This window comes from Vigna angularis, chromosome 9, assembly GCF_016808095.1.
Source record: "Vigna angularis cultivar LongXiaoDou No.4 chromosome 9, ASM1680809v1, whole genome shotgun sequence".
NCBI classification, from domain to species: domain Eukaryota; kingdom Viridiplantae; phylum Streptophyta; class Magnoliopsida; order Fabales; family Fabaceae; genus Vigna; species Vigna angularis.
The window spans coordinates 680,172-701,473 of record NC_068978.1 but is presented as its reverse complement, the minus strand read 5'-3'; the positions used below and the strand labels follow the sequence as shown (position 1 = coordinate 701,473).

General features: G+C 29.5%; 3 protein-coding genes across 5 annotated transcripts; all 3 read left to right on the top strand.

Annotated features, from left to right (window-relative positions):
• The first annotated feature begins 937 nt into the window (after nucleotides 1–937).
• Nucleotides 938–5,579, top strand: LOC108320422 (zinc finger BED domain-containing protein DAYSLEEPER). 3 transcript variants are annotated; one of them, XM_052868800.1, is made up of 3 exons: nucleotides 938–1,213; nucleotides 2,019–2,123; nucleotides 3,499–5,579. In XM_052868800.1, exon 3 carries the CDS (start codon nucleotides 3,519–3,521, stop codon nucleotides 5,424–5,426), a length of 1,908 nt encoding a protein of 635 aa, XP_052724760.1. In that variant the 5' UTR covers nucleotides 938–1,213; nucleotides 2,019–2,123; nucleotides 3,499–3,518; the 3' UTR covers nucleotides 5,427–5,579. The 3 variants fall into 3 exon arrangements, with proteins under 3 accessions (XP_052724760.1, XP_017407327.1, XP_017407326.1); XM_017551838.2 differs by lacking the exon at nucleotides 2,019–2,123; XM_017551837.2 differs by lacking the exon at nucleotides 2,019–2,123 and having other exon boundaries at nucleotides 3,428–5,579.
• Nucleotides 5,580–8,274: 2,695 nt separating this feature from the next.
• LOC108320540 (putative pentatricopeptide repeat-containing protein At3g15930) lies at nucleotides 8,275–10,882 on the top strand. The gene has a single exon (XM_017551987.2). It carries the CDS (start codon nucleotides 8,395–8,397, stop codon nucleotides 10,627–10,629), a length of 2,235 nt encoding a protein of 744 aa, XP_017407476.1. The 5' UTR covers nucleotides 8,275–8,394; the 3' UTR covers nucleotides 10,630–10,882.
• A 614-nt stretch (nucleotides 10,883–11,496) lies between these two features.
• LOC108320426 (uncharacterized) lies at nucleotides 11,497–15,583 on the top strand. The gene is made up of 11 exons (XM_017551842.2): nucleotides 11,497–11,824; nucleotides 11,995–12,070; nucleotides 12,185–12,270; nucleotides 12,736–12,829; nucleotides 12,914–12,990; nucleotides 13,185–13,312; nucleotides 13,680–13,751; nucleotides 14,260–14,330; nucleotides 14,578–14,653; nucleotides 15,099–15,242; nucleotides 15,333–15,583. Exons 1-11 carry the CDS (start codon nucleotides 11,570–11,572, stop codon nucleotides 15,370–15,372), a joined length of 1,119 nt encoding a protein of 372 aa, XP_017407331.1. The 5' UTR covers nucleotides 11,497–11,569; the 3' UTR covers nucleotides 15,373–15,583.
• Nucleotides 15,584–21,302: the final 5,719 nt, after the last annotated feature.

The following is a 21,302-nucleotide window of genomic DNA, read 5'->3' as shown; positions in this document are numbered from 1 at the left end:
ACATTAAAATATTTGACTCTGTTAATTTTAAGTGTTTAATCACATAAATAATTTAAAAGAATTTTGTTTTGTTAAAATAATTTTTATTTTCTTTCAACTATTCATAGGCTTAATTATTCATGTTTTTCTTTTGTACATTTTATTCTATGTATATCAAATAGTTTTTAGACATTGATCATTTTTACCTTTTTTAAACATTTTAATTTATTATTTTTATCATGTAAAATATTATTTTAATGATTTTTGTATGATTATTTTTATATTTTAATTCATTATTTTACTACAACATATGAGTATAATATAATAAAGAAATTAAAAAAAAATTATATTCAAATTTGAATTATTATTAATTTAATATTCCATGTTCCATGTAAATAGTATATTGTAACCTTTATTAATGTATAAAATATATTTCATTATAATCTATAGAAAGAAATTAAACACTTAAAATATTTTTAAACTTGAATACTTTGTTCTATAATTTTTTTAAATATATTTTAACCTTTTAAAGTTTGTTTTTTTAACACTTTAAAAATTGAAAGATATTTTAGTCGTTATAAAATATTATTTTGTATGTAATTACACAATACTTGTATCCTCAATTCACCATTGACTTCAAGAGTAAATTTTTAGGATAAAAAAGTAAAAACATATTTTAATTTGAATTAAGTTTTTCTTTATGCAATTTCTATTTTATTTTTTTTATCTTTCACTTTATTGTATTTTTTTTCTAGACATTTTGTTATCTTCATAAAGAAAAAACATTAGAATTCCCAACATCATAATCTCCATTTTTTCCCTTTTTATTTTCTTAAATTGAGAGTTACTACATTACTATATATCTATATAATATTATTATTTGATATTATTATATTAAATATATGATGAACCCTATTAATAAGTACGAAGGGTTTAGAAGTGCAAATCGGGAAGCAGTTCAAAAGTTGCATAGTTTGAACCCCTCATTGCCTCCTTTCCTTCTTTCGGCCGCGCGTACACATTCTCTCCGCCTTCCAACCATAATCGTTTTCCTTGCTTCTCTCTCTTCTCTCTCTATATATATTCATCTATATATACGCACATACTCACACGTGTGAGTGTATAAGCACTCCTATCTCATTCGTTTTTTCTTTCCATTCACTTCACAACGCCGTTCAACTCTTCCGCCGCCGTGGCAGTGGCGCGAGCTCGTGCAACTTTCCCTTTTCTCAAGGTTCTCTCTCTCTATATATATATCTCTTCACTATTTGAATTGAATGTGATGCTACTCTGTAATGGATTAGAGTTTCTCTCTGTTTTTGTTTTACTCACTGTTGTGTATTGTTTAAGTTCGATCCCTAAACTGAAGAACGGAAACACGAGGAAACAACGGTATTTATATTATTTGAATTGATATTTTTGTTTTAATCGTGACCTGTTCCTTGTGCTTAGTCGTCGTTGTTTTTTGACACGCATTGTCATTGTGATGTTAAATGAGTTAGTCGGCTATTGTGTTCAAGTTAAATGTTGTGCTGAGGCTTGTGTACTGTTCATGCTATTTTGTTTTTTTTTTATTATTCTCTTGAAGAAATAGAGAATCGGGTTTTTGTTTTAATTTTTGTTTAAATTTTGTTTTGTTTCCTCTGTTGATGATGCGGGCGGATATGCGATTATGGTGTTTTATTTGTCAATCCACCCCTTTCAGAGTTTTAACTGTATAACTAGATTGGATTGTTTGTGGATGTTATGGGGAAAGAAATGTGAATGCTACCTTTAATTTTGAGTGTTAGTATGACTGTTGAGATAACTGGGATAAATGAGCACAAGTTATTTGTAGGCTTTGACTTAAGCAGTGTTGTTTAAGTAGTGACTAAAGCTCTGTTGCATGGCACAATACCCAGGATCTGCGTTCACTTCATGATGTGGTTTTGAGATGGATATGGGACTACACATGTTTTTTTCCAACTCAGTCCTTGTTTTCTACTCCCCCTACTCACTTAAACCTATTAATCTTCTCTTATACAAAATCCTCTGTTCAGGGCTTCACCTAAGAACGAGCCCCCACTCCTCCATCCGTGTTTGTTCACCTCCTTCTTCACCCTCTTGTCATCACTGACAAGTCTCCGGCCAGTTGAACTTTGTCAGTTAGTATTATGAAAAGCTTTATGCATTTTAATTTTATTTACGTGCAACTTAATTTTTTTATGCATATATGATATAGCAGATTATCAGCTTTCTGACATTTTCATCCATTCTCAATTTAACACTGGTTTTAAGTGTATCTTTCAAGGGAAAGTTACTTTCATCTAGATACATGTTGAATGAAGCTGACATAGATAGTTATAGCACCGATGGACATTAAATCATAAACTGCCATGCAACTTTAGAGTTATGACTTTAAAATCAAAGAAGTGAATGTAAGATTTGGAGACAAAACAAAATTCTTTTGTTCTGCCATGGGCTTTTCTACGTCCACTTTGCTAGAGACTAATCCCCGCTCACAATATTATAACTGTTGTTGGTCCGACGAGTTTTCACAATGGCGAGGACAGAACTTGGCCGGCTACTGTTCATGTATATCATATAAATGATGATAGTACATCATGCAATCATTTTAAACTAGAAATAACTAAAGAGGTTGTACATAAGTCTCACAAAACAAAAGTACAGGCCGTAATCGAGCATGTAAATCCTTTATTTTTTGAAAAAAAATCAAAACAAAGCAATGGAGTAACCAAATAGAGTGTGATGAATAAAGTAGTGGAATATTAGGATAAAATATGTTTCTTAGCTTCTATAAGTTTTCGAATTTTTATATTAGTGAGAAAAGGTAGAAGAAAAAGTAAAGAATTAATAGAACGTTGATTTGTTTTGGTGATACAAAATTGTGTTGATTCATCTATGTATCATAAGATTCAAGTCATTGGAGACTGATTACGAGATTCAAAACACTGGTCAAGTTGAATTACATTGAATGATATGATTCAAATCGAAAGAATCTAATAACTATGATGGATGTTTAGTTTTTTAATATTGTTGTTGTGGTGTGCTAACTCAATTTTTGACAGAATCCGTGTAGCTAACCCAATGGAAAAAGTATTTTGTTTGGACAAATTTGTAGTAGCCAATAGCTTGCTATAGCAGAGTAGTGTAGTGATTTTCGACTGCTATATGATTCAACCTTCCTCCAAAACTCAAGATTGTCAACAAAATTAAGAGTCCTGGTTTCTTTGTTTTGCAATATAATTTCCTTTTTATTTATATATATCATTTATCATAATTTGCCCTTAGCAGCTGAACTTCCGGGGGCCTTTTAAATTCTTATTTTTTGTAGTTTTTATTTATGTTTTGTATAAAAAATAATATAACTTTTAGCCTGCCTTTATTATTTCTGGAGGTAAGCCACTCATTGATGCCCTTCTGGCGTTCCAATTTTTTGGTTTTCCAGGGTTAATTTTGCTATCATGGAGCTTGATGCTCATGTTACCCCCGATAATAATGATGTGATACCTTATTCAGGAACGCAACCCAATAAGCGGATGAGAAAAAAGTCTATGGTGTGGGAATACTTCACAGTAGAAGCTGTTGGAGCTGGATGTACCAGGGCTTACTGTAACCAGTGCAAAAAGTCATTTTCTTATATAACTGATTCAAAACTAGCTGGTACAAGCCATCTGAAACGACACATTTCGATGGGAATCTGTCAAGTACTTCGGGAGAAAAACCAACAAATCTCATATCCCAAAACAGATGGTTCTCAATATAATGCCAATCCTCCCAAGAAACGGCCAAGAGAGAATTCTAGGTTTACTAATGGTATCTCATTTGATCAGGAGCGTTGCAACCATGATATTGCCAAAATGATAATTTTACATGATTATCCTCTTCATATTGTGAAGCAACAGGGTTTCATTGATTTTTTGCGGATTCTTCAACCCCAGTTCAATCCATCATGTCTAAATTCTATTGAAAGGGATTGTATTGGTATTTACCTCAGGAAAAAGCAAAATATGTTGAATGTCATTAATGTGATTCCTGGACAAGTCAACCTGACAATGGAATTGTGGACTTCCAACCAGGCAATGGGCTATGTTTTTGTTCGAGGACACTTCATTGATAGTGATTGGAACTTGCATCGTCCTATTCTCAATGTCGTTACAGTACCATTTCCTGGTTCTGAAGATTCTTTAAATCAAACTTTAGTGACATGCTTATCCGATTGGCATTTGGAGGGTCGGCTGTTTACTCTTGCGCTTGATAAATCCTTTTCCAGTGAGAATGTGATAGAAAATCTGAGAGGCCTGCTCTCTGTTAAGAACCCTGCCACACTCAATGGTCAGTTGTTAAACCAGAATTGCTATGCTTGTGTGCTTAGTCGCCTTGCAGCTGATGCACTATGGGCAATGAGAGAAACTATTAGCAAGGTTCGCGATAGTGTGAAGCATGTGAAGTCTTCAGAAACCCATAAAGAGAAGTTTATTGACTTGAAGCAACATTTACAAGTACCTAGTATGGTGAATCTTTCAATTGATGACCCGTGTAAATGGGACACAACTTATCATATGCTTGTAGCTGCCTGTGAATTAAAGGAAATCTTCATCTGCCTTGATACCACTGATTCTGATTACAGAATGACTCTAACAATGGATGACTGGAAGCAGGTTGAAACTCTCTGTACATATTTGAAGTATTTGTATGATGCAGCCAAAATTCTGACACAGCAACCGTACCCAACTTCAAATTTATTTTTTGCTGAAGTGTCAAAAATTCAGGTGGAGCTGACACAAGCAGTCTTCATCCAGGATCCTTTCATAAGAAGTTTAATTTTTCCTTTGCACGAGAACTTTGACCAATATTGGAGAGAAAGCTGCATCATCTTGGCAATTGCTGTAACTATGGACCCAAGGCATAAAATGAAACTTGTGGAATTTACCTTTGCCAAGACATTTGGTGAGAATGCTGGGGCCTGGATAAAGATAGTTGAGGATGGTCTTCGTGATCTATTCATTGAATATAGCACCCAAATGTTTCTTAAAGCAACAAATGATGATGATGGGGATGACATTATGATAAAAGAAACATGTCAAGAAGATTCTATTGACTGCTCTCTTTTTGTTGATGGTGATGGTCTTTCGGATTATGAATTTTATATATCTGATTTTACTGGTAACCCTCAATTTAAATCAGAATTGGAAGAGTATCTGGAAGAGCCTCTGCTGACCAGTGTAGAGGAATTTGATATTCTGAACTGGTGGAGAGTAAATGGATTGAAATACCCGACATTGTCTAGAATAGCATCTGATATTTTGTCTTTACCAGTTTCCACATTGTCTGCAGATTCTGTTTTTGACACCCGGATTAGAAAAATGGATAGCTACCGTAGTTCTTTAAGCTCTCTCACTCTTGAAGCCCTTATTTGTGCCAAGGACTGGTTCCAGTCAGAATGACTATAGATATTTCAGTTGTACATGGGAAAATGGAATTTCAGGTATACATTTTTTATGAAGTGGCATATTACAGAGTAGATTTTAATTCTCGTGTTATTGTCAGGATTTTCATTACATGTTTATAGTATAAAGGTTAATTCTATTCAAATTTAATCTTCTTGCCCAAAATAAACCTTTTGTAACAAGAAATGATTTTATTCATACTTTCATTGTTTCAATGAAAAACATGAAAGATTCATAGTTTCAAGATTTGAATGAAGAACGTGGAAGGATTGCTTTTCTAGGTTGGTACAGTGGCAGTTTTTATCCCGTATGTATAGACATTGGCCTAATTACTAATTTGATGTATAATATGCTTGATAGGAGAGAATATGAATGCCAGTGGTCAGGTTGGAAGTCAAATCGACCAAACATATGAATCATACTCATGTGATTGTTTTAACCATATATAGTACCTGTTTGGTTTGATCCATATTGTGATTTCAGGATTTATATTTTATGATAAAAGTGATCAGTTCTACTTAGCATGTAACAATATTTTAAGAAGTTAACTTGCATATGATGTTTTGATTTTAATGATATGCTTTAAACTTAGACAGAAATATCTAAATCAAATGGAAATGTCCAAACCTTTTGGATATGGTTTTAGTCTATTTGACAATTTGTTTTTTCTTTTAAATATGATGTAGAATGAGTCTTATAAAAAAAACAGGAGACATGTTACCGGTAGTTGTAATTAATGAATTGGATTTATCAATTTTCATTTTTGATTTATTTAGTTTTATAGATTCTTATTAAATCTATAATGATGAAGAAAGATGCTACATATTAATGAGCAATGAAATTGGTTGAATGAGTGGCAAGGTGGACAAATTATCTTTTCATTAGTTGGGCCGCAATTGAGTGGAAAAGAGGACATTAATTAGGGTTTTTTACAATTAATTTTCGCAAAATTTTTAAAGAAATAAAAAAAGTAATTATGTTTTTTTAGAAGAATGATTTTTGTACATATTTTTTAATACAAAAACAATTAAATTAAGTGAGTAGATTGATTTTATTAGCATTTTTTTTCTGTTACTGGATTAAAACAATTATTTTTTATGAATGAATAATACACTGCATTTTGCCTTATTAAATTTTTTAATGAAATATAATATTCCTTCTCATTTATAATAGGTTAGCGAAGTGATAAACCACAAGAAAGTGAAGTATCTTGTAAATCAAACATAAATATTTTATATATATATATATAAAATTATCCATTAATTATAATTATGTTAGAGTTGGCGAATGAAGAAAGGTTTAAGACCTCTACTTTTCTTTTAAAATGACATTTTTGGGTTTTATATATCTTGAGATGATTCTAATATTTAATTTTTTAATAGATATTTTTATTTATATATTATTAATAAATTTGATTCATATAATAGATTTTTAAACCGGTATACTTTTTATGCGTTTAGTAAATGATATTAATCTTTTTTTTACATCTTTAATAAAATAATAATATTTTTTATTAAAATTACATAAAAGATTATAAAAAATTAAAAAGAAAATTAAATACATGTTAAAAAATACTTTCATAAGTAAAGTAAGTGATATTTTCTTACAAATATAAAGGAAGTGACTTCAATTTATCAAAAAGATGAGGAAGATGAATGTTTATTTAATAATTTAAATAAAAAAACGTGTGTCGTTTATTGAAAGTATTAAAAACAAAGGAGAGCTAAATATTTCTTTTGAAGATAGAGTATATTGGTATATTATTAAATAAAAATTAAAAGTGTTACGCCTCTCAATAATTTTAATTAATTCAATTGTTGAAGAGTAAATATATATATATTCCCTTTATTTTGTGTACCAAAATTTATAAGAACAGTAAATAAAAAAATTAAATAATTTATTTGGAAAAAAAAAACTTTTAATCCAAGTTTTTGAGATTAAATTTTTTAATTAAGTAATTTTTAGTTTCTAGTAAATTTTTAGATTTTGGTTATGAGTTTTTATAATTTCTTTTCCTATTCTAGCTTTTTTATTTTTTTTTCTATGTTTGTAATTTAGTAATATTTCTTAAATGATTGGCTGTTTATTAGGTGACATGTTAGCAATAAAATAGGAGTCAGACATGTATTTTTTTTTCTTTTAGTATCCAATAAAATCATAGATTTTTTTTAGTCCTAAATTATTTTTCCCCATTTTTATTTTCTGTAAAAAAAACCCATTTTCTTCTCTATTGCATATTGAGATATTTTAAGTAATTAGCTAGAATTAGCACATGTATATTTATCTTAGGTTTGTGTCCCTTTTTTTTCACGCTTCTCTATTTAAGGGTGAAATCGAGAAGACAGAGGATTTTAAAAACCCTATATAATTATTCAAGGGTGTTAGATATATAACTTTTTTTTAGTTTTATCATCAAATAAGTATTGAATTTTTAGGAAAAAAGCATATATAAATCAAGAAAATAAAGTTATTTACATGATATTAATTTATTTTCTTCCTTCAAAACAAAATAATTAAAAAACACATCTTAATTCTACTATTATCTATATGATCACTTACCAAATTGCACATTATTTAAATAATATCGATACTCAAGATAAAAATAAAACTTTTACAAAGAACTAATAATCAATTAAGATAAAAAAATAGAAATAAAACTTTTATGAGAGACTAAAATAAAAGAAATTATATTAAGAGAAGTACAGAACAATAATACACTATTATTCCTAATGAATCACTTACACATCACATGACCATGAGTAATAACTATTTCCAGTATTACGAAGATCATGAGTTTATTGATCTTATTTCTTATATCTTTTTTCATTTTTTCTCTTGTTAAAGGTTGAAATTCATACTTAGATTGTAAACCAGTAGAATAGTGGAGCACAAAACATGAATAGATAGTTGTCACATTGATATTAGACACACTTAAATTAACGTTGCATGTTGTGAGTAAGATGACATGTTGTCCATGTTATCTTTGTCAACTCCCTTGTTCTTTTCACTTGCAACCTTCCCCAATAGAGTGATTTATAACACTCTTGCTACTGCTGTTGTGTGTTCTTCAAACTGCTTTGGAGAATCTCCAATCTCTCTGCTTGAGAGGTGCAAGTCCATGTACCACCTAAAGCAAATTCACTCCCACACTGTCAAAATTGGTCTCTCTTCAGACCCTTTATTTCAAAATCAAGTCATAGTCTTCTGTTGTGCTCATCAATCAGGGGATATGGACTATGCCCGTCAGGTGTTTGACACAATCCCGCACCCAACTGCTTTCATTTGGAATACCATGATCAAGGGGTATTCTAGGATCAACCGTCCTGAGAATGGAGTTTCCATGTATCTATTTATGCTGGCTAATAGCATCAAGCCTGACCGTTATACATTTCCGTTCTTGTTGAAGGGATTTAACAGTGATATGGCTTTGCAGCATGGGAAAGTGTTACTTAACCATGCAGTGAAGCATGGATTTGATTCTAATTTGTTTGTTCAAAAGGCTTTCATACATATGTTTTCCTTGTGTGGGCTTGTGGATTTGGCTTACAAGGTTTTTTATATGGGTGAAGCGTGGGAAGTAGTTACCTGGAATATAATGCTATCCGGGTATAACAGAGTTAAGCAATTTAAGAAATCAAAGAAGCTTTTTAATGAGATGGAGAAGAGAGGAGTGTCGCCCAATTCAGTTACACTAGTATTGATGCTTTCCGCATTCTCCAAACTGAAGGATTTAGATGGGGGCAAGAACATTTTTAAGTATATTAAGGAAGGTATTGTTGAACCTAATCTCATACTGGAAAATGCTTTGATCGATATGTTTGCATCTTGTGGAGAAATGGATGCTGCACAAGGTGTTTTTGACAATATGAAGGCTCGAGATGTTATTTCTTGGACATGTATTGTTACTGGGTTTGCCAATGTCGGTCAAATTGATTTAGCTCGGAAGTATTTTGATCAAATGCCTGAGAGAGATTATGTTTCGTGGACTGCTATGATTGATGGCTACCTCAGAATGAACCGTTTCATAGAGGTTTTAGCACTCTTCCGTGAGATGCAAATGTCAAATGTGAAACCTGACGAGTTCACCATGGTTAGCATTCTAACGGCTTGTGCGCATCTGGGAGCACTTGAGCTAGGGGAATGGGTAAAGACTTACATTGACAAAAACAGTATTAAAAATGATACTTTTGTCGGGAATGCTCTGATAGACATGTACTTTAAATGTGGGAATGTTGGAAGAGCAAACACAGTATTTAAGGAAATGCGTCAGAAAGACAAATTTACCTGGACAGCGATGATAGTTGGCCTTGCCATTAATGGCCATGGTGAAGAAGCTCTTGCCATGTTTTCAAGTATGATAGAGGCTTCAGTTACACCAGACGAGATAACCTATATTGGTGTCCTGTGTGCATGCACACATGCAGGCATGGTAGAGAGAGGAAAAAGTTTTTTCACTGCCATGACCATGCAACATGGAATTAAGCCTAATGTGACACATTATGGATGCATGGTTGATCTCCTTGGTCGTGCTGGGCATTTAGAAGAAGCCATTGAAGTCATAGTGAATATGCCTGTAAAACCAAATTCAATTGTTTGGGGATCACTTCTCGGCGCTTGTAGAGTCCACAAAAATGTGCATCTAGCAGAAATGGCAGCTAAACAAATTCTTGAGTTAGAGCCTGAAAATGGGGCTGTTTATGTCTTGTTATGTAATATATATGCTGCCTGCAAGAGATGGGAAAACTTGCGTCAGGTCAGGAAAATGATGATGGAGAGGGGAATCAAGAAAACACCAGGTTGCAGTTTGATGGAGTTGAATGGCAATGTTTATGAATTTGTTGCTGGGGATCAGTCACATCCTCAATCTAAAAATATATATGCAAAGTTAGAAAACATGATGCAGGACTTGATAAAAGCAGGATACTCACCTGATACATCAGAGGTTTTCCTTGATCTAGGGGAGGAGGATAAGGAGACCGCACTTTACCGGCATAGTGAGAAGTTGGCTATTGCCTATGCCCTTATTAGTTCAGGCCCTGGAGTTACTATAAGAATAGTTAAGAACCTTAGAATGTGTGTGGATTGTCACCAGATGGCAAAGCTGGTGTCAAAAGCTTACAAAAGGGAACTAATAATTAGAGATAAAACTAGATTCCATCATTTCAGGCATGGTTCATGTTCATGTAATGATTTCTGGTGAACATTTTTAACAAGATGATCCAGAAGAGTAGCTACAAGCCTACTAAGTAGTGCAGTTCTCACGTTTACAGAGAAATATATATTCTATACTTTTGTGCTTAAGTCATGTCAATTTTGATCTCCATTATATCATTTTAGAAACTTGACACCACCGCACATTGTGTGGGGAAATATATTTATTGTCACAATTAAATTAATTTTTAAATATGTATATCAAACTTATATTGTCAATTTCACAGTATACAGCAGAAAAAGGGCAAGGAAAAATCCAAATTGAAGTTGATCATGGTTGCAAATATCAATTCTCAGCTCGTGTCAGTTTCTTTTTGTCCAGTAACAAGTATTTTGAACTCGTTAAGCCAGAAACTGACCCACTTAATGTTGTGACTCTCAATAAGTTAACTTAAACATATTAATTACTTTGCTGTTGTCGGTTGACACAAGATGTCACAAAATTTGAATTATTATGAGTCTGCTAATTATTTCTGTTACCATTAACATGTTAATTGCTTTGTTACAAATTTGCATCAAATAATTTTATTAACCATTATGTACACAAGTGCTTATTGTCTTTATTACCATTGACATGCTACTTGCTTTGTTACGGATGACTTATACATACAACGTTACACATTTTGTGTACATATTTTATACAATTTTGTCCTTATTCTTACAACTTTTTAATACATTTTTTTTCATGAAAGTAGTTGTGTTTATTTTGATAACTATAAAAAAAATGCTAGCACACGTGGTGTGTTCTTACCAGTTCTCACTATATGCCACATCTTAGGTGGAAATATATGAGGACTACGTTTAAGTGGGGACATCAACCGCAATTTATGAAGCAACCAAGAAAAGATAAATATCAAACAGCAAAAGTTTGGCTAGAATCGTTGGTTATGAACCGTTAGTCACCTCTGCCACTGATCACAAACCCAACAATGGTTTTTTCTGCCATGTTTTCTCCCACTCTCAATCTTGCCATTTCTTCCACCACATACTGCTGTAAAAGAAGACTATCACCCACAAGAAGTGTTACAGTGAGAGCTAGCTCTACAGAGAAGGGTGAATCCAAGGACAAAGAAGCCTCAGAATTCAACCCTTTCGGGTTTGTCACTGACAACCCTTCAAGCCGCAGTGCTATTCAATTGCCTGAGAACCCTGCTGAGGATGGCAACGTTGGCCAAATGCTTTATGTACCAATCTTTCTTTTCTCCTTCTACTTCCTTTGATTCCTGATATATAACATCGAAGACTTTGTGTTGTTTGTGCATGACATGATGCTTCTTCAACTATTAATGTCTGATTGATCAGTGATGATGGTTTTCATTGAGTGGGAATGTAGTAATAGTTTTTGTGTTGGTAGAGGACAGAAGACAAGGGCAAGGAATACGGGTCATACGTTAAATCTGGCAAGTTAAGATGGTTTGTGAGAGAAACTGGTATTGCTTATTTCTTAGCTGAGGAATTGGTTTCTAATTTTCCATTTTCAAGTTTAAGAAACGTATGGAAAATGCTCGTTTTTGGTTATTTTTTTCCCTTGTCCTATTTTGCAGGGTCAGCAAGTAGCAGAAGAGGAACAATTGTCTTCCTTCATGGTGCTCCTACGCAATCTTTTAGCTACCGAGTTGTTATGTCTCAGGTTTTCATGCTACTTCTATTTTGTATGCAATCAAGCTCATCAGAATAAATAATTTTGAGCCTCTCATTTATAAGCCAATTCTCAAGGACAAAATTTAAAAATTGTTTAAATGTTTTCTGGAGTTTTTCCCGTCAGAATTAGAGTTTCATCACTGTAATTCGCGTAATAACGAGGAAAAACTTAATTTTTGATTGGAGAATAGAACAACACAAGCAATTGCATCTGTTAGTGTCAGCTGTTACCATGTAAGTAATGCAATAATTTGAAGTACTTATTGTTCCCTTCTTTCTCCAGATCAAGAGTGCCTTAAAATATGTTTCTCTAATAGATTTTGAGCATTACTTGTTCTTGATTTTACACTGTCACTTTACCTTGATTTCATGTTTTTCAGCATCTTATGATTAAATCTATTTAAATTTTCTCCGGTTATCTCTTTTTTTGTTAATTTTCTTCCTCTTAAAACAGTTGTCAGATTCAGGGTTCCATTGCTTTGCACCAGACTGGATAGGATTTGGTTTCAGTGACAAACCACAGCCAGGATATGGTTTTGATTACACAGGTTTTATGATGAAAACATCTTATATAACATGAAGCAGTTTTTCCTGCAGAAACCTCATTAATGCATTTCTTTCATTTCTCATAGAAAAGGAGTTCCACGATGCATTGGATAAACTGCTTGAGGTGTTAGAGGTCAAATCCCCCTTTTTCCTAGTTGTTCAGGTACCTAAAGAATGAATAAATCAGTAGTTGGTAGCATCTTTTGCATTCAAAATTTAGTAAAACGATGTGATACATTTACATATTAAACGATGGAATTCATCTCTTAAAAATAAATGTATGTTCAAGTTGCATTTAACTTTTGTGAAGTCCTTACGAAATACTGTGTCTAACATATGATCGCAATTCCCCTTAAGGGATTTCTTGTAGGTTCGTATGGACTAACTTGGGCCCTGAAGAACTCAAGCAAGATATCGAAGCTAGCAATACTGAACAGTCCATTAACAGATTCATCTTCCGTTCCTGGACTTTTTCAGAAGCTAAGGTTTACTTCTTACTGTACCAGTGAATGCATAACTAAACTTCTCGGCTAAATCTATGCAATAGTTCTGTAGACTTATCTCTCCGATTTCAATCACTTGAAGGCTATGGAGCACTGTCTTCACTTTCAAAACATATTGTAAAGGACAAACTACTAGAAAATCTTAACATGGCTTTAGTAACTGAATATTTCTTCAACTATAGAACAACCTTATTCCTATTCTTATCAATGAATAGTAACCATACAAATGTTCTACATGTTACACAGCACAGCTGATCTTAATGCTGCTATGTCTTTTGTGAAATGATGGCTGTTTGATCTTGATTCATATACTTTTTAACTTCGTTGATGTCTTTTCTTTTGTTTCTAGAATTCCTCTGTATGGTGAATTTACAAGCCAGAATGCTATCATTGCTGAGCGGTTTATTGAAGGAGGTAGCCCGTATGTATCCAAAAATTGTACATGACTATTGGCTGGTAATTTTATAAGTTGAAGCTGTAAACTGCAACTTGTTATGCCATTTCCAAAGTGCTGAAACTATCTTGTATAGTTTTTCACAGATTGAAGTAAACGAATTAGCTTTTAGCTTAATTAGCAATATAACCAACAAATTTGCACATCTATTAACCCTTTCTGTGACTTGCTTTATAAACATGTTACTCCTGCACTGTAAACCAAGGAATTTTCATACTAGGCTTTAGCACCTCCTTTAGTAGTAAGTGTTACACTTCTGCAAACCTGCTTGTCCTTCATTCAATGCATTATTCAAAGACTGTAGTACTGTAATTTTAGTGCACGGAGCAGCATTCAGCGTACTCATTGTTTTCAATAACCCACTGGAGCAAACATCTTTTCTTGTTAAAGCATTAAAATGTGAACTAAGGACATAACACTTCCTCAAACTATAATTTTTTAAGGATCTTGTTCTTATAGATGATCTATTTTGCAGTTACGTTCTGAAAAATGAAAAGGCTGACGTGTACAGGCTACCTTATTTGTCAAGCAGTGGACCTGGATTTGGTTAGTGACAGACAGGACATCATCACTGTGGTGGCCTCAAATTTTCTGCTTGTAATTCAATTTTAAGGAAATTGTTTATAAAACCGATAGATATGTTACATGGAGGAAGTGAAGAAAAATTACTTTGTGCTAAGTTCAGAGTGATGTCCATGAAAAATTATTATACCTGATATATTCAGCTCAGTCACTAGAAAATCCATGGTTTATTAACGATAAATCCATGGTTTATTATAATGTTGGGTTTCAGCTCTACTTGAAGCTGCAAGAAAAGCTAACTTCAAAGGTACTTTCAGTCAAATAGCAGAAGGATTTGCAACTGAGAGGTATATTAATTTCATGCTTTATTATTATCATTATTTTGGAATTGATAAGCTGTTCTTGATGAAGAAGGCTGGGGAACTAAACATCTGGGTGGAAACAGTAACTCTCAGACAAGAACAAAGTTTACTTTTTGGCTGTTACATGTTGGGTTGGGAGATTGGAACATCTTTAATCTGACAAATATATTATGTATAATATACACAATTAATTTTAATCCTCTAAAACTACCAAAGATAAAACAAGTAGTTTTATTCCTCAATAAGAAAATCACCAGTTGATTTTTCAACATATTCATGTTTGTTATGCATGTGTATGGAATGACAATTCTAATCTGTGAGAGTCTTACATAGATAAAATCAATTTATAATATATGTTGATTTGTGAAAATCTCGGTTTTGTGAAAAAATCAAAATCCTACCCTAACTAGGTTTTGTTATTTGATTTCAGATGGGATAAACCAATACTTGTTGCTTGGGGATTATCAGACAAATACTTGCCTCAATCTGTAGCAGAGCAGTTTAAGAATGGAAATCCAGCACAAATTAAGCTGAAATTGATAGAAGGAGCAGGTCATATGCCACAAGAGGACTGGTAAACAACTTTGACATAGCATTGAATAGAGGGAAATATTTTATTCAACCTACTAAGAATATACCCTTTGTACCTTTGTATTTTTTACAGGCCTGAGAAAGTTGTTGATGCTTTCAGAATGTTCTTATGATTTCAACAGCTACCTGATCCTGCAGCCTGCAGGCCTCAAAATGCTTATTTGATTGGAAGATAATTTCTCAGTTTTTCCATAAATTGTAAATTTAGCTTGATTTCTTTTTTATCTTTTAATGTTGGACTACTAACAAAATTTTATCTTTCTTGAACTTGTCATCCATCTTTCTTGAACTTGTCCTTAGAGAATAAACACTACTATTGTCTTTGATTATTCCCTCAAATAATGAGAAAATGTGGCGAGAAATACAAGTTTTGGGTAAGATTTTTATGATTTAAAATATATTTTACGAAGTGTAAGAATAATTTAATTTTGTAAAATCATCTTCTAAAGGAAAAATTGATATATTTATTATTGTAAATTAGACTTATTTTTATTTTATCTTGGATTTCTACCATATTTCTATCGTTCGTGCAAAGATTATGTATATTTCAAGTATAAAATTAAACATTAATTAATTATTTAAACTGAGTAAAATAATATAATTAATAAACAACAAATTTTGTTAAGATAATTTTTAATATATGATTATAATATTAAGAAATAAATTTTGAATTTAATTTAAATTTATAAAATTTACTTGTAAAATTAAATTTGTATATATTTATTATTATAAATTAATTTTATTTTTATTTGAAAAGTAATATTTAAACGAATTTATTCACTTACTATTTCAAAGAGAGGAAAAAAAAAGCTTTTTGTTCTTTTATTATTTAAACACAAGAAATTTATTTTACAAGTAGTTACATAAATAAATAGTAATTTTTAAAATATTTAGTGGCTTTGCACTTAAATTTTAAAGTGAATTTTAATTGAAATGATTATGATATGGTTGATTAAAAAATGTGTTTGGCAAACAAAAGATTTTATGAAAGAATCATGATATTTTAAAAACTTTTTTTAATAATTTTTCGATAATAAATTATATGTCATTATTTTATTGATATGTATATTTAAAATAGATCAATAATAAACTATCACTTGTTATAAAAGAAATTGTAAAATAAAAATTATTAAAAAGATATTTTTCAAATGAAATGGGTATAGAGTTCGGTGCAATGGGAAGTTGGCTAACCAAAATTACTGCCAATGAATGATTTTGTGAAATGAGGTACAGAGTTTGGTGCCAACTACCTACTCTGTTCAGTCCTACAAAACTTTCACTATTTATTACCTTTTCACTTTTTAATATAATTTTTTCATTAAAAATCTATATCAAGACATGATATAAAAATATTATAATATATAAATACAACATAGGTTTTAAAAAGTTAAATTAAAAAACTTACTTGTTAACATAATAGTATATATGTTTTTTTATTATTTTAAATTATTGTAAAAAGTTGTGTTTGGTCCATAAATTAAATTATTAAATATTTCATCTATACACTCTATGAAAGTTATGTCTTCAACAAATGTTTTTAAAGATTATATTATATTTATTGTAAAAATGTGTTCATAAAATATAAAAGTTAAATATCTTATGATTTATTTTAGAAACTAAATATATTTAACCTTAAAAAGATTTATAAATATTGAAGTCAAATGATACAATGATATATTAAAATGTAGTCATTAATGCTCCATTATTTCTCTTTCTAACTAGGAATAAAAAGTCATGAATTGATTGTTGCAAACACAATGGGACAAGAGTTTAATGAAGGGAAAGTAGCATGGTAGCACAATAGCTTAGAATAAAGAATATTAAACATTGCAATCAAATAATTCTATTTCACTTTTTTTTTTACTTTTTTAATTAGAATAATAGTCAATAACACACTTTTACAAATGACATATTTTTATATTTATTTGATGCACATTACAAAAATAAAATAATCATAAAAAGTTAATTTTTACATTTTTCAAGAAACAAAATAACAAGTAAAAAAAATAGTATCCATGTATAAAAGTAAGTTACCTTATTATTAGTCTTACTATTTATAGTCAGTATAATAATTTTGATATTTTAAAATACATTAAAATTTTAATATATCAATGTTAACGTATTTTAAAGATTTCATACAAATATACAGTACAAAAAAATTACAAAATGTATGTAGTTCTTATTACATCTCAATGTATATATTAAAAAGAAAAATCCAAGACACAGAAATTAAGCGTAATTTTTGTGCCATAATCTTAACCTATCCATGAATGAAGAGGGTTTGCATTGCTCTTAATTTTTCACACTAAATTAATCAGAAATAATAACAAATATGATTTTTTAAAAAATTCACTATAATAATTAATAAGATTAATTATATATAGCTATTGGAGGAGATAATGTGAAAACATTTACAACATGTATTAATTTTTATATGTGAAGGACTCAAAGTATTCATGAAAAGACATAATTGATCAATGAATCCAATGAAAGGTTTTTGGGGAAAAAAGGGAGAAAAATTACTTAAAAATAGTGTGATATTATATTAAAAAAATATATTTTGATTATACAAATCACTTTGACATTAACTTTTTTGTTTATATTATTATTCAATACTGATACCATTTGTTAGAATTTTAATCTTAGTCATTGGAAAATCATGTATCGTTTAAATCAATAAATTTTGAAATAATCATCAGATAAAACTGAAATTATAATAACATTATTAAATTAAATTAAATACGTTTATCTGTACTTAATAAAAAAATTTGTCAAAATTAATGCTATTTATTTGTATGTTTAATAACCAATATTAATTTTAAAAATGAGTTTAAAAATAGAAAACAAATAATGAATTATTCCGTAATGATCTAATTAGGCTTTTTAGTTAAACATTAAATAATAATAATAATAATAATAATAATAATAATAATAATAATAATAATAATAATAATAATAATAATAATAATAATAATATGTAAATGAAATTTAAGTTTATTCTTAGATCGAAATGTCAACAGCACAGGAGTCTGACCTCAGTATCCTAACTTTTAGATTGATATTTTTTATTGGTAACGAGACTTAAACTTATTAATGATTACATTTTAATTAAACATAACCTAAATTTGTAATTGAATTACTTACCTTAATGATAGCAGCAGAACGAAAGTTAATTTAATGTTTCTAATTATATATTTAATAAATTATTAAATTGTATGATTTTGATATTTAATACATATTCATCATATAATTTTATTATTAATGCTACTTAATATCAATTTTGATATTAATTAATAAATGTTTAGATTAATGCTATTTATGTATAATTTGTATGCTTAAATCAATTTTGACAATTTTAATATTAAGTAGTAGTTCATAATTAAAGATTAAAATAAATAATTTTCATCTATATCTTTACACTTATTTTTTTTATTTTAATAATAAACACTATTTAATAATAATAATAATAATTACATAAAAAAAATCTCTAAATTTCTACTATCGTTGATTAAAAGTTGAATTGAACGGATAAATGCAAACCTCCTTTGTTAAATAAAACCACACACATTATCGTCCAAAACATAAATTACAATCAAATTATAATATATGAATAGAGTTTTTTTTTTTACTTTATAAATTGAGTTTGTAAGATTAATTTAAATGTAAACATATCTATATTATTTTATTTTTAGTCAATATAATAATTTTTGTTTTCATAATACGTGTCTTAAAAACCTCTTTTAGTTCTAATATTTATAACAATTGTTTAATTTTTTAGTTCATTCTTGATTCAATTCTTATATTTATTATAATGAATTAATGTAATGACTTTGTTCTTTATATTAACACGAATGACATAATAAGATAACGATGATTTTGCATGATAATACATTTTTATTTCTACACAAGAAAAAAAAAATCATATTATTATGACAAGTTATCATCTCTAAAACGACATTAACGACAATCCAATAAAATATCATATTAACTTTTCTTAAAAAATATTGGGACAAGTAAAAAGAAAACATTAAATAATTATTTCAAATATTAGAACAACAAAACATATTACACCTCTTATGAATTTAAAATTTAATCCAACATAAAAGAAAAACAAAACAAGTGTAAAAGTTTTTTTTATATAAAATTTAAATCACTAATAAAATATGGAAAATAATAGTTTTGGTGAAATTAATTATAAAAGTAAATACAAAATAATGATAATTTTCCTTAGAAAATGAAGCAATCTTGCATTACAGAATGGTATCTCTCTACAAATATTCGATTCCGATGAAGTTTACTTTATATTTTGTCAATTATTTTGACTTCAATAATCATTCAAATATATGTTTAGATGAACTATAGTCGTTGAAATCAATTTCCAAATATTAAATTATTCATATAATATTTATATATTTGAAGGGACCACGTTTTGTATAATTTTTTTGTCGTGTTTTTTGCATTTTTAATTTGGACGGTCATCATTGAGTCAAAGTGTAATTACTCTTAGCATAGGTAATCACGTTTGAAAAGATTGATCACCTTAATCACCCAAAGTTACATCATTTTCATGCACCAATATTTTTGAACCTCGTGCTTACTTTATTACCTTCACCAATAGAATGTTTTTAGTCATTCAAAATAATAAAAATAATATTTTCATATAATTTTTTTTATAATATCTTAACACTTTATTATTTTTATTTATTTATTATTCTGTTGAGACACTATAAACTTAATAAAAAAAGTTGGGTTAAAATATTATAGAAAAATTTGTATTAACACATCATTCTCCTAAAAACATATTAAATGATTTTTCCAAGTATTTTTTGTATAATTAATATAGTTGATATAAATATTATATGTCATCTTAGAGAGTAATAATAATAAATGCAAATAATATACTAGGAAAACACAATTAATATTGATACAAATAATGCATATCCTTATTAATGCTTAATCCATCATCGGTGAAATATTTTCAGATAATATTATTTTCTACAACTGTTGAAAAGAGTAAAAAAATAATATTTATCATTAAAAATACTGAAAAAATTGATGCATATTTTAAATGATTAATAAACTGCATTTAATAGTTTTTAACTACTAGTTTCAAAACATAGACACACTCTGTTTTTTATCTGTGGGAACTACGAACTACATTAAATTTTCTTGATTTTAACAAATATTTGTAAACTACTTATTTTTTTCTTTTATTGCACAATAAATACATTTGTGAGTTAATTAAAATTTTAAAGAAACAACCAATGGGATTTTAAGCTTTACAATGACAGATAAAGAAACATTTTTTAAAAATTGAATAATGTACTTGTTACAACATTAATTCATCACTTCGAATAAGTTGCACAAAAAAAGGAAAGGATAATTTGTTTACAAGTATATATTAACATGTTTCAACATAAGAAAAGTGATTTTTCTAGGTTTTATTATATATTTACATGTTTTTCCTTACAGAATAAAAAAAAAAAGAGAAATCCCTTCATTAACATGTAAGATCAAAATAAACATTAACTATTTGCAACCATATATTTTTTTCTTTAAGGTATAGTAAGAAAAAGCATATATATAAATGCAAGTGATGGACTAAACAATAAAAAATATTTTTTTACAATACAATTATTATCTGTTTGAAATATATTTTTAAAAATAAATTTAAATAGTCTAATAAAATAGTAGCACATAATTTATTATAAAAAAATATTATAAAATGAATATATGATAATCCAACTACAAAAGATAGCAACCAATGAGAAGATGACAAGGTTGGTGCATGAGGTTCAATAATACACACTCTGTCAAAAGTGCATTATATAATATGATATGAAGGGTGTGTGATGACTGTGCAGAGGAGCAAGATGAAGATGCAAACATGTGATAAAACAAAATGAACTTGCCACACAGGTGAGTGCCACGTGGCAAGAAATCAACGGCCAGTTTTGTCTGCACTGGCCATTTTGTCTTTTGCCTGAGCTCAATTGCATGCCCACCTCAAACTTTGTTATAAGACATTTGCATAGAGATTCAC